The following is a 14,533-nucleotide window of genomic DNA, read 5'->3' on the forward strand; positions in this document are numbered from 1 at the left end:
TGTGCATATATCTACTCATGTGATGGCTCTTACTTCTCTAGGATTTGTTCCAAGGAGTAGGATTGCTGGATCGTGTGGTACTTCTATTTCTAGCTTTTTAAGGAAGTGCCAAATCGATTTCCAAAGTGGTTGTACCATTTTACATTCCCATCAGCAGTGTTTAAGTGTTCCAGTCTCTCCACAACCTCTTTAATATTTATATTTTGTGCTTTCTGGATTAGTGCCAACCTTGTTGGGGTGAGATGGTATCTTATTTTAGTTTTGATCTGCATTTCTCTAATGGATAATGATTGTGAGCATTTCCTCATGTATCTGTTTGCCACCTGAATGTCTTCTTTGGTGAAGTGTCTGTTCATATCCTTTGCCCATTTTTTAATTGGGTTATTCACCTTTTTGTTGTTGAGGCTTTGCAGTATCTTGCAGATTTTAGGGACTAGACCCTGATTGGATATGTCATAGCCAAAACCTTTTTCCCTGTCTGTAGGTTGCCTTTTTACTCTTTTGATGAAGACTTTTGATGAGCTTAATAAGTGTTTGATTTTTAGGAGCTCTCAGTTATCTAGTTTCTCTTCTGCTATTTGTGCGTTGTAACTTATGGTTTGCATTCTGTTTATGCCATGTATTAGGGCTCCTAGAGTTGTCCCTATTTTTTCTTCTATGATCTTTATCATTTTAGATTTTATATTTAGGTCTTAGGTTTTTGGACGTGGTGTTAGGTATGGGTCTTGTTTCATTTTTTCTGCAAATAGATATCCAGTTATGCCAGAACCATTGGTTAAAGAGATTGTCTCTTCCCCATTTTATGGACTTTGGGCCTTTTGTCAAATATCGGCTGCCTGTGAGTGGATGAATTTATGCCTGGATTCTCAATTCTGTTCCATTGGTCTATGTATCTGTTGGTGTACCAGTACCAGGCTGTTCTGACTACTGCAGTGGTATACAGGATCTAAAACTCAGGTAGCGTGAGGCCTCCCACTTTGTTCTTCTTCAGTAATACTTTAGTAATCCAGGGACTCTTCCCTTTCCAAATGAAGTTGGTGATTTGTTTCTCCATCTCATTAAAAAAAAAAGTTGTTGGAATTTGGATCAGGATTGCAATGTATCTATAGATCGTTTTGGGAAGAATTGACATTTTCACTATGTTGGGTCTTCCTATTCACGAGCATGGTATGTTTTTCCACTTATGTAGGTCTCTTTTGGTTTCCTGCACTACTGTCTTGTAGCTTTTTTTTTTTTTTTGTATAGGTCTTTTACATCTCTGGTTACATTTATTCCTAAGTATTTTACCTTCTTGGAGGCTACTGTAAATGGAATTGATTTGGTGATTTCCTTTCTGAAGTTCTCTTTGTTGGTGTTGTATGTTTACCTTGTATCCTGATACTTTGCTCAAATCCTCCATTAGTTCCAGTAGTTTTCTTGAGGATTTTAGGGGTTTTCTGTGTATAAGATCATATTATCTGCAAATAGGGATACTTCTTCCTTACCAATTTGGATGCCCTTTATTTTCTTTTCTTGCCTTATTGCTCTGGTTAGGACCTCCAGACAATGTTTAATAAGAGTGGTGATAAAGAACATCCTTGTCTTAGCTATTCTTGCTTATTCATTTTTCTAGATTAACTTTAAACCAGATTGTCAAGATCCATAAAAATTCTAGTAAGATTCTGATTGGAAGTACATTTAATGTCTGGATAAATTTGAGGATACGAATTGTCTCAGAGGATTTCTCCAGCAGAAGTGATCTGAAATATTTAATCCGTATTAATTAAATTAAATTTTCTATGTTCCCATGAATTTTATTGGAGGATATTTATTTTCTTTGGTTTTTAACATACATAATACCCAGCTTTTTTGACTTTCAAAGTAACCGTTTAAATTCCCATTTCTTTTTTATTCTAATCAGCAAACAAGTTCACAACAAAATTTCTAGGAAGACTTGACTACATTCATTGTTTCCACTTTCTCACTTTCCACTCACTCTTTAACTTACTATATATTCTGAAACTGATGTCAGTAAGGTTTCCAAATTTGTTGTTAAATATACTGCATGCTCTTCAATCTTTACCTTACATGACCCATTTTTATCATTTGCCACTGTGACCACTTCTTCCTTATTGAAACTCTCCTACCACCTTAGCTTCTAAAATACATTCTCCTGATTTTCTTTCAGCCTCTCTTCCAGCCTTCTTGAGAGGATCTTGAGCTTCATCTGAGGCCTTTTTCTCTGTATAAAATCCCTGTGTAGTCTCATCTTAGGTTTTAAATTACCATTTATATGGTATATATAAACAAAAATCCTCACAACTGGACCAATGAGCAACATCATGCTAAACAGAAAAAAGACTGAAGTTGTCAAGGATTTCATTTTTCTTGGATCCACAATCAACAGCCATGGAAGCAGCAGTCAAGAAATCAAAAGACGCGTTGCACTGGGTGAATCTGCTGCAAAGGACCTCTTTAAAGTGTTGAAGAGCAAAGATGTCACCTTGAAGACTAAGGTGCGCCTGATCCAAGCTATGGTATTTTCAATCGCATCATATGCATGTGAAAGCTGGACAATGAATAAGGAAGACCGAAGAAGAATTGATGCCTTTGAATTGTGGTGTTGGTGAAGAATGTTGACTATACCACGGACTGCCAAAAGAACGAACAAATCTGTCTTAGAAGAAGTACAACCAGAATGCCCCTTAGAAGCAAGGATGGTGAGACTGCGTCTTACACACTTTGGACATGTTGTCAGGAAGGATCAGTCCCTGGAAAAGGACATCATGCCTGGCAGAGTACAGGGTCAGCGGAAAAGAGGAAGACCCTCGACAAGGTGGATTGACACAGTGGCTGCAACAATGAGCTCAAGTATAACAACGATTGTTAAGGATGGCTCAGGACCAGGCAGTGTTTCATTCTGTTGTGCATAGGGTCACTATGAGTTGGAGCCAACTCTACGGCACCTAACAACAACAACATGTTATATACTACATCACATCTCCGTTTCCAGCTCAGATCTATTCCTGAGTTTTAGATCCAACTCCAACTAAATATCCCCATTTGAATGTCCCACATTCATCATTTGAGACATTGGATCCAGTTATGTCTGAAAAATAGGCACATGTCTAAAACTGGATTCAACATCTCCCCCAGCCCCAGTGAAACCTCCTTCTATGTTCTCACTCTTAGTGAACAGATCACCAACTGCCAAACCAGAAATCTGGATATTCTTCTCTTTAACCCCCCTACATGTAATTAAATTCTATTTATTAAATATCACCTCAAGCCATCTCCTAGACTCACATTGCCAGTACTCTAGTCATCATATCAGCTTCTTAACAGGTCTTCTCTTCCTGAGAAGTTTCAGTTTCAGCACTCCCTCCAAACCATCTACACTACAGCCAGAGCTGCCTTAAAAAAAAAAAAAAAAAAAAGGCAGTATCTGATCATATCTATCAATAGCTTCCTAATGTCCCTAGGAGATTTTTCAAAATCTCAGCAAGGTTTACAAAGCTCTATAGTATGATCTGAGCTCTGCTTACCTCTTCAGCATTATCTCTGACTACCACCCACTATATTCTCTAGCCATAATAAACTTCTTTTGGTCTCATAGGCACAACCTCTTATCCCTTTAACATTCTGGTCCTAGAACATTCTTCCCTCATCACCCTGTCTAGTTTGACTAACTCCTATTCAATGTTCGGGTTTCAGCATAAATATCAAGCCCAAAATAGGTACCCAGCTTATATGCTCCTACAAGCCCCATTTATGTATTCCATTAAAGCACTTACCACGTTCATTTTTACTTCTTGTTTAATTATCTGTCTCCACCATAAAAACTGAAAGGCAGGAACTATGTCTTTCTTGCTACTGAACACCATATACTAGTCTTTGCTCTAGGAATATAGCTATGAACATACTGGATGAGATTCCTGTCTCTGATGGGGCTTTCATTCTAGTTGGGGAAGACCAAAAATAAATAAGCACCTAAATAAATAAACAGGGTAATTCTAGACAGTGACACATTAAAAAAGACAAAAGCAGGTTATGTGACTGAGGCTGCTTCAGTATGTGCATGATGAGGGGCAAGAGGACATAGTTTGAGTAGGGTGGTGAGGGAAGATCTAAGGAGATCACATTTAAGGTGAGAGCTGAATGACACCCTAACACAGGACCTAGCATAACAGGTGGAACATCTTCCATAAAAAAAAATAGCACATGTTAAATTAAAACAAAAGCACATAAAAAATAAATAAATAAAATGAATACAACAATGTAGTGCAAAAGTACCCCAAACTAGAATAGGCAGTAAAGCCGATTCATGAAAAAAAAATTCCCTATGCTGTGTGACCTATTTCCCCTACTGAACACGTTTACTTGCCTTTCAATGTACGGGAAGTGTAGCTCTGTACAAAAGAATTTTCTGCCATGATCAAAATGTTCTATATATGTGCTGTTGTAAAAATGGTGTGGCAAGGCATCTGACCTGCTCGTCTAACTTCATGAGAGGGAAGGAGAATCAAGATCAACACCCCAAGGCTGACTCCTAGGAGGCAGAAGTCAGACATACCTCCTCCAATCTTTTTACCAATTCTGACATCAACGGTCCCTCTCATGGCACTTTCTTTTTCTCTGCTGACTTTGATAATCCATTGCAATGGCCACACAGAACTCACAGGCCACACTCACGATTATGGGGTTTATTAGGGAAGTAACAGGTTACAATTCCGGTTCAGGAACACTCAGGCTACAGTTCTTTGATCAGGACAGTCTCTTCTCAGCTGTGCCACAGGCAGATTTCTCTTTGGCCTGGGCCCCTTAGCCTGGCCTCTGCCCTGCTCAGGCAAGTGTTACAAAGCTCTTTTAGCTCTGCCGATAAGTACCCAGAGGTACCTCACTCTGCCAGTAAGTATCTGCCTGAAGGTATTCAGCTGTAGCTCCACAGGTCTGCAAACCTAGCTTGACCAAGTGTCTGGAGGCACCCTACTCTGCCAGCAAGGCTCCTGCTCAAAGGAGCACAGCTTTCTCACTCTGTGGGCCTGGAAACCTACCAACCCATATCCTGCCAGTCTCTGTCTCTGCTGTCTCTCTCTCCCTCAGTCTCCTGGTTCCAGGAGTTTCTCAGTGCAGGGATCCCAGGTCCAAAGGACGCACTGCATTTATGACTCTTCTTTCTTAGTGATGGTGAGATCCTCTCCTGCTCTAGGGCCGACTGCTCTTTTAAGCCTAGCAGGATGGCAAAACTGACCAATCCTCTCATTAGGGTTTCATACACCTTTTTTTGCATGGTCCCACCCCCACAAGGGTGCCATGTACCTTATTTACATTATTAGCAAGCTATCCAATCCCCTTGGTGGGCCACAGGTACCTCATTTGCATAGTCCTCAGTCATTTGGTAGGCGTTATAAAGACTGTGGGTAGAAGGGCCATATTAAGTAATTCACTGCATCGCAGCTGTCCAACACAATAGCCACTAGCCACATGTGGCTAGAAAGCACTTGAAATGTGGCTAGAGAGATTGAGAGACAGAATTTTGAATTTTATGTGATTTTAATTTAAATAGCCGTGTATTGCTAATGGCCACCACATTGGACAGCACTCTAAAAACAAAGTTACACTTACAAACCCACTAAAATAACCCACTGCCACTTACAAGAGCTATATATTATACATGAAGGGACAGAACAATTCAGGCTACTCTTTTACTTATGGCATGAAGGGAAGCTTCCCCTCAAAATCAGTTCAATTTAAACTTTTCACTGGAGAACATTAACGAACTTACTCATGCACAAAATCCACGAAAGGTACTAGAGGGGGAGTTCTTTTTATTTGTCCAAATCCTCTACTCCACTTTTTCTAGGAATAGAAAATACCCCTCTTTCCCATGGGAAACTCATTCCATATCCTTCAGGTAAAGCTGACCCTACCAGTCCTTTAAGAGTGGGCATATGACCCAAGGCCTGGATAATCAGAAAACTCCACCCCCCTATCACAAAGGCTGGTTTGGAAATGGGCACATGATTTTACGTGGGGTCAACAAGTATTCCCAGGACTTTCCTCCAAAATTATTGCTTAGAGTCACCTCTTTCCACTGAATTTGCTAACCTAGGAAGGGACACAGACCCTGCCACTTGAAGAACTGGTCTTTAAAAGACAGACAAAAATAAATAGAATTAAGGGATGAAGAGACATGGAATTTAGCTGTATCTGAAAACTAGACGTGCCCCCTGAACTTCCAGTTATCTGTTAATATATCTCCTTCGTTGCTTATGGTGATTATTTTTAAGCTAAGAATCTTAAAGAAACTCTAAACTCTACCTTACATCAGCCAGTTCTGATAATGACTGAAGCAAATATATCTTCACTGACATACATTTCCTATACACAAGTCTACTGTAGAATAAAAAGTATAACTCATTACAAAATGATACTTTGTAAATGAGATGATACTGCAGGACAAAAACTATCACAGTGCCTCTCTTTTTAAGACATTGTAACTAAGCTGAAAAAAATCAGTATAATTACAGAATAATCAGACTAAAAGAACCAAAAGCAATGAAATTTTAAACATGTTAATGAATGAATGAGATAAAATTTTACAAATAATTTATATTTTTTTGGTTCAAATATCACGTACGCATATTGTTTCAGAGAAAGTCGTAACAACAGATAAACTTTTTTCTTATTCTCAACTAAGTGTAAATCCAGTCTAAGTCCAACCAAAACTAGATTCATTTTCTAGTAATTAGATACTAATTACAAAAAGCAATTATCCTTTTTTCAGCTCTGGAAAAACACAGATACAAAATAAACAAAGGCTCTCTAGTTTTAAAAAAGTCAAAGCAATCTGCTCAAGTTAACTTTTTTAGGAAAAATTCAATGCTAAACTTTTAAAACAAAATTATTTTATTTTCTAGTCTAGAATCCTATATTTATCATAGCATTTCCCATTTGCAGTAGGAAAACAGATGTTCAATGTTTCAAGCACAACTAGAAAACAAACCAAACTGAAGTACGATGACTACCAGGGACAATCTTAGGATAAAACTTTTCAGTTGATAAATCTCGTTCCATGGAACAGTTTGGCTTCTATAGGAATCTAACCATTCCTCGGAGCTCAGATTTTCTTTATATAAGTTTACTATACAACGAAACTACAGCTTTGAAAATCACAGCAAGCTCTGGTATATAATTTTCTTATCATAATGAGATTTTGAACTGCCAAATCGAAATTAAGTTTAAAAGCATTTCCCTCATATTCAACACACGAGACCTGGACCTATAGCTTTGTTTTGAATTACACAACATTATCTTTGAAGACTGAACAAGGGGAAAAAAAGCCAAAACAGGTATGGGAACTCTTTTAATAAATATGTACCAGTTTTGTACAACAGTTCTGGTATTAGTGTTTAAAGCTATCTCTTTAAATTTTCGCAGCTATTCTAGGGAAGTCGAAAAAGGAATTTTATACAGTCACTGTTGGCCTCCCTGTAACAATTCTTGATATTTCCTGCCTCTCTATACCTTGTATTTTACTTTAACAGTCCCGGAAGGAAAACTAAAGCTAAAGAAGGAAACAAGAACTGGAAGCATTTACTCTTACTCCATTTCCTGTCTCCTAGGAGACGTCGACTCACAGGATATATAACATCCTGCAGTAGGTTATCTCCTACCAGAACCCTCTAACATATGTTCTTTCTCCAACAAGTGCATCTTCAAGATGAATTTGGCGTTCCTGCAAGTGTATTCCAATTGTGTAAGTTTACAATAGTAGAAACAAAAAAAACTAAACCCATCACTGTCGAGTCGATTGTGACTCGTAACAACCCTATAGGACAGAGCAGAATTGCCCCATAAGGTTTCCAAGAAGCAGCTGGTAGATTTGAACTGACGACCTTTTGATAACAGCACTCTTAACCACTATACCACCAGGCCTCCTACAATAGTAGAAAAGCAATTGTTATATTAACATTGAGCGTTCCATTGCAGAATCATTTCTGAATTTTATAACTACTGTAATCAATAATTCCCAGACCAGTATACAAAGTTGCAATCCAATACCACAAAGAATACTTGGAAGGTTAAAGATGCAATAACCAAGCTGTGAGCTCTATACTCTTTTAAAATTAATTGCAGTGTGACAAAAAGACAAAATCATAGTTATAACTATCAATACTACCGTACTGGGTGAAGTAAAGTAGAATCATTCAAAAACATTATTAAAAGAACAGTTTTTTAAATACATCGATATAAATAGGGATCATTACTCCACAACAATGCTTTTAAAAATGTACGTCCACATGTAATCTTACCTTTCTGGCTTTGTTTCCTAGACATTGCAGTATCTTTGAGCTTGAAATACACAGAAGAAAAGTATCCTTTTGCCTTGACTGGGTTGAGTGTTGATATTATCTCTGATTTTAAAAATGGGCAACAGAAGTCTGTGGTTTGAAGTGACAAAATCCTGGTTGTTCGAAATTCTGTTCACTAGCTGTTATTTCTTGCCTTCTCTTACATCAACTTCTTGTCAGGAAATATAACTGCAGACATTCATGTCTCTTTTTCCAGGGAGATACTGGAGGGAGAACACAAACACATATTCAATGTTATAGCAATGGCAATCTGTAAGAAATTTCTAAGAGACAAACACAGGTCTTATATTTGTATTTTTCTTTTAGGAAAAAAAAAACTAATGATAAAAAAAAAAGATTCTATAAAGAACATAGCTATTAAAATGCAGTATTTTTCTTCTGGAGAAACTTTTTTTTTATAATTAAAATTTTTAATGTACTTTAGATGAAGGGTTACACAGCAAACTATGTTCTCATTAAACAATACATATATTGTTTTGTGACATTGGTTGCCAACCCCACAACATGTAAACACTCTCCCCTTCTTGACCTTGGGTTCCCCATTACCAGCTTTCCTGTCTCCTCCTGCCTTCTCGTCCTTGCCCCTGGGCTGGTGTGCCCTTTAGTCTCATTTTGTTTTATGGGCCCGTCTAATCTTTGGCTGAAGGGTGAACCTCAGGAGTGACTTCGTTACTGAGTTATAAGGGTGTCTGAGGGCCATACTCTTGGGGTTTCTCCAGCCTGTCAGACCAGTAAGTCTTTTTTTTTTTTTTTGCGAGTTATAATTTTGTTCTACATTTCTTTCCAGCTCTGCCCAAGACCCTCTATTATGATCCCTGTCAGAGCAGTCGGTGGTGGTAGCCAGGCACCATCTAGTTGTACTGGACTCAGTCTGGTGGAGGCTGTGGTACTTGTGGTCCATTAGTCCTTCAGACTAATCTTGCCCTTGTGTCTTTGGTTTTCTTCATTCTCCCTTGCTCTCGAAAGGGTGAGACCAGTGGAGCATCTTAGATGGTCTCTCACAAGCTTTTTAGACCCCAGATGCTATTTAACAAAGCAGAATGTAGAACATTTTCTTTATAAACTATGTTATGCCAATTGTGCTAGGTGTTCCCTAAGACCATGGTTCCCACAGGCCTTAGCCCAGTAATCTGGTCCCTCCAGGAGTTTGGATATGTCTATGGAGCTTCCATGACCTTGCCTAGGACAAGCTGTGCTGGCTTGGCCAGTACTGTGTACTGTCTTACCCCTCATCAAAGTTACCACTTATCTATTGTCTATTTATTGACTTTGAGAAACTTTAATCTTAGAATGAGACCATCTTCTTAGTTCAAAAAGCATGTTTCCTTAGTCTTTTTATCTTTTATATCTATCTCAAATATTTTATCCCAAATCTCTGCTTCACAATCTAAAATACTAGTAATACTTTCTTTTTCTATCCTAAAGTCATCCTTCTCATTATTTATCATTCCCTAAGACCTTTCCTACCACGTGCTCTTCCAGTCCAAATAAAAGGTCTTTTCTCTTCCTCTAAAAACTCCTCTAGCTAATCTTTCTTCAGGTTTCTCACCTCAAAATGGTGGTGGGGGGGAGGGGGAGGCGTGGAGGGCGCAAAAGAAATTTTAATAAGAACTGAAACATCAAAATTTGGATTAATCCATGCAGCAGAAGGCTTCTGTAAGTTGTAAAGACACAAATGTTATTTTTTTAATATTACTAAGCATTTTAAAGATACATGCCCAAGATTTCTGGGTAAAGAACACATGATGAGGATCACAGAACTCTTATCCCTAAACACCTAATACTAAAAAAAAACCAAAGCCACCGCCATCAAGTTGATTCCGACTCATGGTAACCCTATAGGACAGAGTAGAACTGCCCCATAGGGTTTCCAAGGAGTGTCTGGTGGATTCAAACTGCTGACCTTTTTGTTAGTAGCTGAGCTCTTAACCACTGCACCACCAGGGCGCCAGGGACAACTGATAGGAAACACTTTTTACAAAATGCAGCCCACGAAGGAAAGTGGAGTAACCTTGTATAAAATGCTTTCCAATGTGGAGAAAGGGGAATGAAGGGATGAATACGTAGACCCGGGAAAGTTAAGAAAAATCCATCAAGAATAGGACCCCTACAAACCACTGTGAAACCTCAGGAAAGGCAGGATGAGCCTCTAGGGCTTATTATCTTCCAGAGCATTAGGGAGCCAAACTGAGACCACCAGTCAAAGCCTATGGGAATACATGGAATACACCCCTGATAGTGGGCCCCAGTAGAAGACATTTTATGAGATTTTAAAAGAACAAACAGAATTCAAATGACTAAAAAGAACTAAACTCTTCACTGGCAAGCCCTTCTCTACCCTTATGCTCTCTGCTTAAATAAGACGATGAAAGCAACACCCAACTCCTAATCCATAGTTGCTGAGCAGGGGTGGGTAGGGATAGGTCTCAACTAAGGTGGGAACCACACCAAGGATATTTCATCTACACTCTGTAGCTACAAACAAAAGGTGAACAGACCTGTCCACAGAAAACGTAAGGAAAATAAAGACAAATGACACAGAAACTATCAAAATTCCTAATTAAGAGAGAGAGTCAGAGAGAAGAAAGTAATACGCAACAGATGAATAATCCAATCTGGAAGATGATATAACCCCCCAAAAGACAAAAAGAGATTTCTCCTTGAATATTTATTTGAATACTTCAAATACTTATTTGAATATTTCAAAGAAGGATTTGATAGTGATAAAAACTAGAAAATAAATAATAAAGATAGAATGAAAAGAAAACAGATTGCAAAGCTGAAAAACTGAAAACAAACCATGACCATTAAGGACCCAGTAATAAGTAAGAAACAGAACAGACACACATGAAAATAGAATAAATCAAGTGGAGGAAAGTCTTCGGAAGAAAAAAAAGATTAAACGAAAAAATAGATAGTATTAGAGTATAAAATCAATTCAATTTAAGCATAACTGAAGTACCTAAAATATATGACTCAATAAAGGGAAAAGACAAGACATTCACAGATAATTTATAGGAAATTTCCCTTGAAATAAAGACCTGAATGTCTTGACTCCTCATTTCTAATCCACCACAGGAAGTCCTATTTGTGTTATCTTTAAAATACATCCAAAACCAGACCATTTCCACTAATACCACCCTCATCTAGGCCACACATTTCTCACCTGTAGTGCTGTACTCATTACTGTAATAGTCTCCCAACTAGCATCCCGAGTCATTTATTATGCCACTCTCCAGGTTCTACCTCACCGTGGCTGCTTTCAAAATTATAAGACAGATCGTGTCCCGCCTCTATTGTTCAAAGCCCTTCAGCAGCATCCTATTTTACTCAAAGTCAAAGTCCTTACAGTGGGCCAAAAGATCATATCTTTTCTAACACTCTGCTTCCATCCCCTCTTTACCTCTTTGACCTCATTTCCTACTACCATTCCATTACCCTCAGGTACTCCACTCCAATCATACAGGTTTCTTTTACCATCCCTTTTACACTCAAGATAGGTTCTTACCTTAGGACCCTTAAGGTGCTCCCTTTGTCAGGAAGCTTCTTCCCCTAGGTATCTACATGGCATACTTCCTCACATTCTTCAAGTTTTTGTTTAAATGTTACTTTCTCTACAGTTACTGATGAAAAAAACTAAGGAGCTTTGGGTAAGAATAGTGAGATTCTGCAGGGCTTTGAACCAGTTCTCCTTTGAGCCCCTGATGAGAATTTGCATGTCTAACAAGTTCCCTGCTGGGAATCTGCATTTCTACCCCAGATATACTGAATCAGAATCTACATTTTAACAAGATCCCCAGATGATTCTAAAGTATAACTTCTCAGGACCTTGTTAGAAATGCAAATTCCCAAGAGAGAACTTACTGGAAATGCAAATTCTCAGCAGGGGTTCAAAATGGAATGAACCTGACTAGAGATTCTGTGACATTACTGCCTGAAGCTACTCCCATCACACACTCAACCCTAAGCTGGTGGGAAGGTAGTACTCTCAAGCCAAGGAAGCCACCAGTTTTACTGCCAGAAAGGCTGACTTGATGTGGAGTAAAGCACAGAAAAACCTCACACCCAGCAGCATTGTCAGTAACATCAGTCATCTTGGTAGCAAACAAGGAAGACCAAAGGTTCAGCAAGCCCAAAATTGTGATCATGGTTGGTGCAAGCAATGGACCAGAAGGCTAGACAGAAATTTAAAAGGGAAATCTGGAAATGAGACTATAAGGGACCTTGATAAGTGCTCCATGTATCCATGCAGGAGAGACTGGAGAGGGCCCAAACTACCCAAACATCCCTCACTGACCATGAACTTACATACACATGCAGAAAAGATGTAAAACAGCCCAGTGGAAAGTAAAAGCTAGGAAAGACTTAAAGGTCTGAACTTTGAAGAAGCTCCCCAACACACACAAAGGTCTATCACAGAAGATGAAGTCTTAATGGCTTGAGGCACTTCAGCACAACCTTTGAGCAATCATTAAGAGACCACTAAAGTAGAAGAAACACACGTGATCCAGGAAATCAGGCTTAAAAATAACAAAAATTTAAAAAAACAAAAACAGCAAAGACTTCAACAACCACACACCAGGAGAAAGAGATTTCAAAGATTTAGTCTAAGCAAGTTATTAAGCACACGTATTCAAAGTGCTAAAAGAAAAAACTGTCAAGTAAGAATTCTATATCCAGCAAAATTATCCTTCAAAAATAAAGGTGAAATAAAAACATCTCCAAAAAACCAAAACTGTGAGAATCCATTACTAGCAGACCTTATTTACAAGAAATACTAAAGGAAGTCCTTTAGGCTTAATGGAAATAACACCAGACAGTAACTTGAATCCCCACAAAGAAAGAAAACCAGAAAAAAAGTAAATATATGGGTAAATACAAAAAAAAATTGTACAATTTTTTTTTAATTTTCTTCTCTTAAATTCTTTAAAACACATAAGATTACATAACGCAACAATAATAATTTTTTTTTTACTTACATTATTAGGTTTGTAACAAATACAGATCATATATGATAATAATTGCACAAAGGAGGGGGGAATGAAGGAGCTTTATTGCAGCAAAGTTTCTATATTACACTAGAACCTAAATAATATTAATCTAAAGTAGATTTGTCGTAAATTAGGGTGTATATTTTAAGGTCCAGAGGAGCCACTAAGAAATTAACTCAAAAAAGAGTAAAAACAAGCAAAAAAAAGGAAAACAACAAAAGAATTAAAATTATACACTAAAAAATATCTGTTTAACACAAAATAAGACAATAAAGGGAAGAACAGGAAACAAAAAAGACATGAGAGGAGCAGGCAGAGCCAAGATGGTGGAATAGTCAGATGCTTTCTCTGGTCCCTCTTATAAAAGAGACCTGAAAAAACAAGTGAATCAATTATATATGACAATCTAGGAGACCCGAATATCAAAGACAAAGCTGAGGAGTCAGACTGAGCAGGAGGGAGAGGGACAGACAGTTCAGAAGCAGCAAGAATTTGCCAGATCTAACCTGGCCAGCACCCCGCAGGCTGGATGGGCTGAAATGAGCAGGCTGAGAAAAGCAGTAGGGTTTGGGACGCATTTGCGCATTTGCACATCGCAGAAATCAAGCAGCAGAGATTCTTCACAAGCCTCCAGAGCTAGGGGGAAGCAGTGCTGAATCTGTGAAAATTAAGTGTAAGCGTCTAACCTACTACGTAGGATCAAAATAACGCTTCCCCCTCTGGGAAGTGCTTCTCTCACCTTCATCCACCTACTCCCCATTCTGCTGAGGTCCTAGTCCGGCTTCAGTGACTGTGCACCCCCTAGGCTGGAAGTGGGCCCATTTATGTGCCCTGAGCCACTCTCCTGGCTTTGAAGAGGGAATAAATAAACAAACAGGAAAAAATAATCTGCCAGCTCCCTTTAGCCGGGACCTCAGGGCAGGCACAGCCCCTTTAAAAAAAATAAAATAAAGTGGGCTCATTTCAACAGTGTAGGCCCTCATTAGCATAGTACAACAAGGTATATACCTGAAGCCTATTTCAACTGCAACATCTGAGGGGGAGTGGCAGATTGTGACATTTGACACCACCTTGCCCATTAAGCAACGTCTTCACCTACCCACATCAGAGGCCTGAGGACTGGTGGCTCCACTCACTCCACCTAGCCACCCACAACAGGGATCCGAGAATAAGTGATGCCTCCCAGTC

The 14,533-nt window shown here is 38.7% G+C and overlaps 1 protein-coding gene across 2 annotated transcripts in view; it reads right to left on the reverse strand.

Moving 5' to 3' along the window:
• The window catches only part of SPATS2 (spermatogenesis associated serine rich 2), a 155,537-nt gene that overhangs the window by 64,284 nt on the left and 76,720 nt on the right, over positions 1–14,533 (reverse strand). For both annotated transcript variants that reach the window (XM_064284268.1, XM_064284269.1), the window contains one exon: positions 8,295–8,557. In XM_064284268.1, coding sequence (XP_064140338.1) covers positions 8,295–8,319 — 25 coding nt within the window. In that variant the 5' untranslated portion in view covers positions 8,320–8,557. The remainder of the gene's footprint in view (positions 1–8,294; positions 8,558–14,533) is intronic.

The sequence above is a fragment of the Loxodonta africana genome, chromosome 4, assembly GCF_030014295.1.
Source record: "Loxodonta africana isolate mLoxAfr1 chromosome 4, mLoxAfr1.hap2, whole genome shotgun sequence".
Taxonomy (NCBI): Eukaryota; Metazoa; Chordata; class Mammalia; order Proboscidea; family Elephantidae; genus Loxodonta; species Loxodonta africana.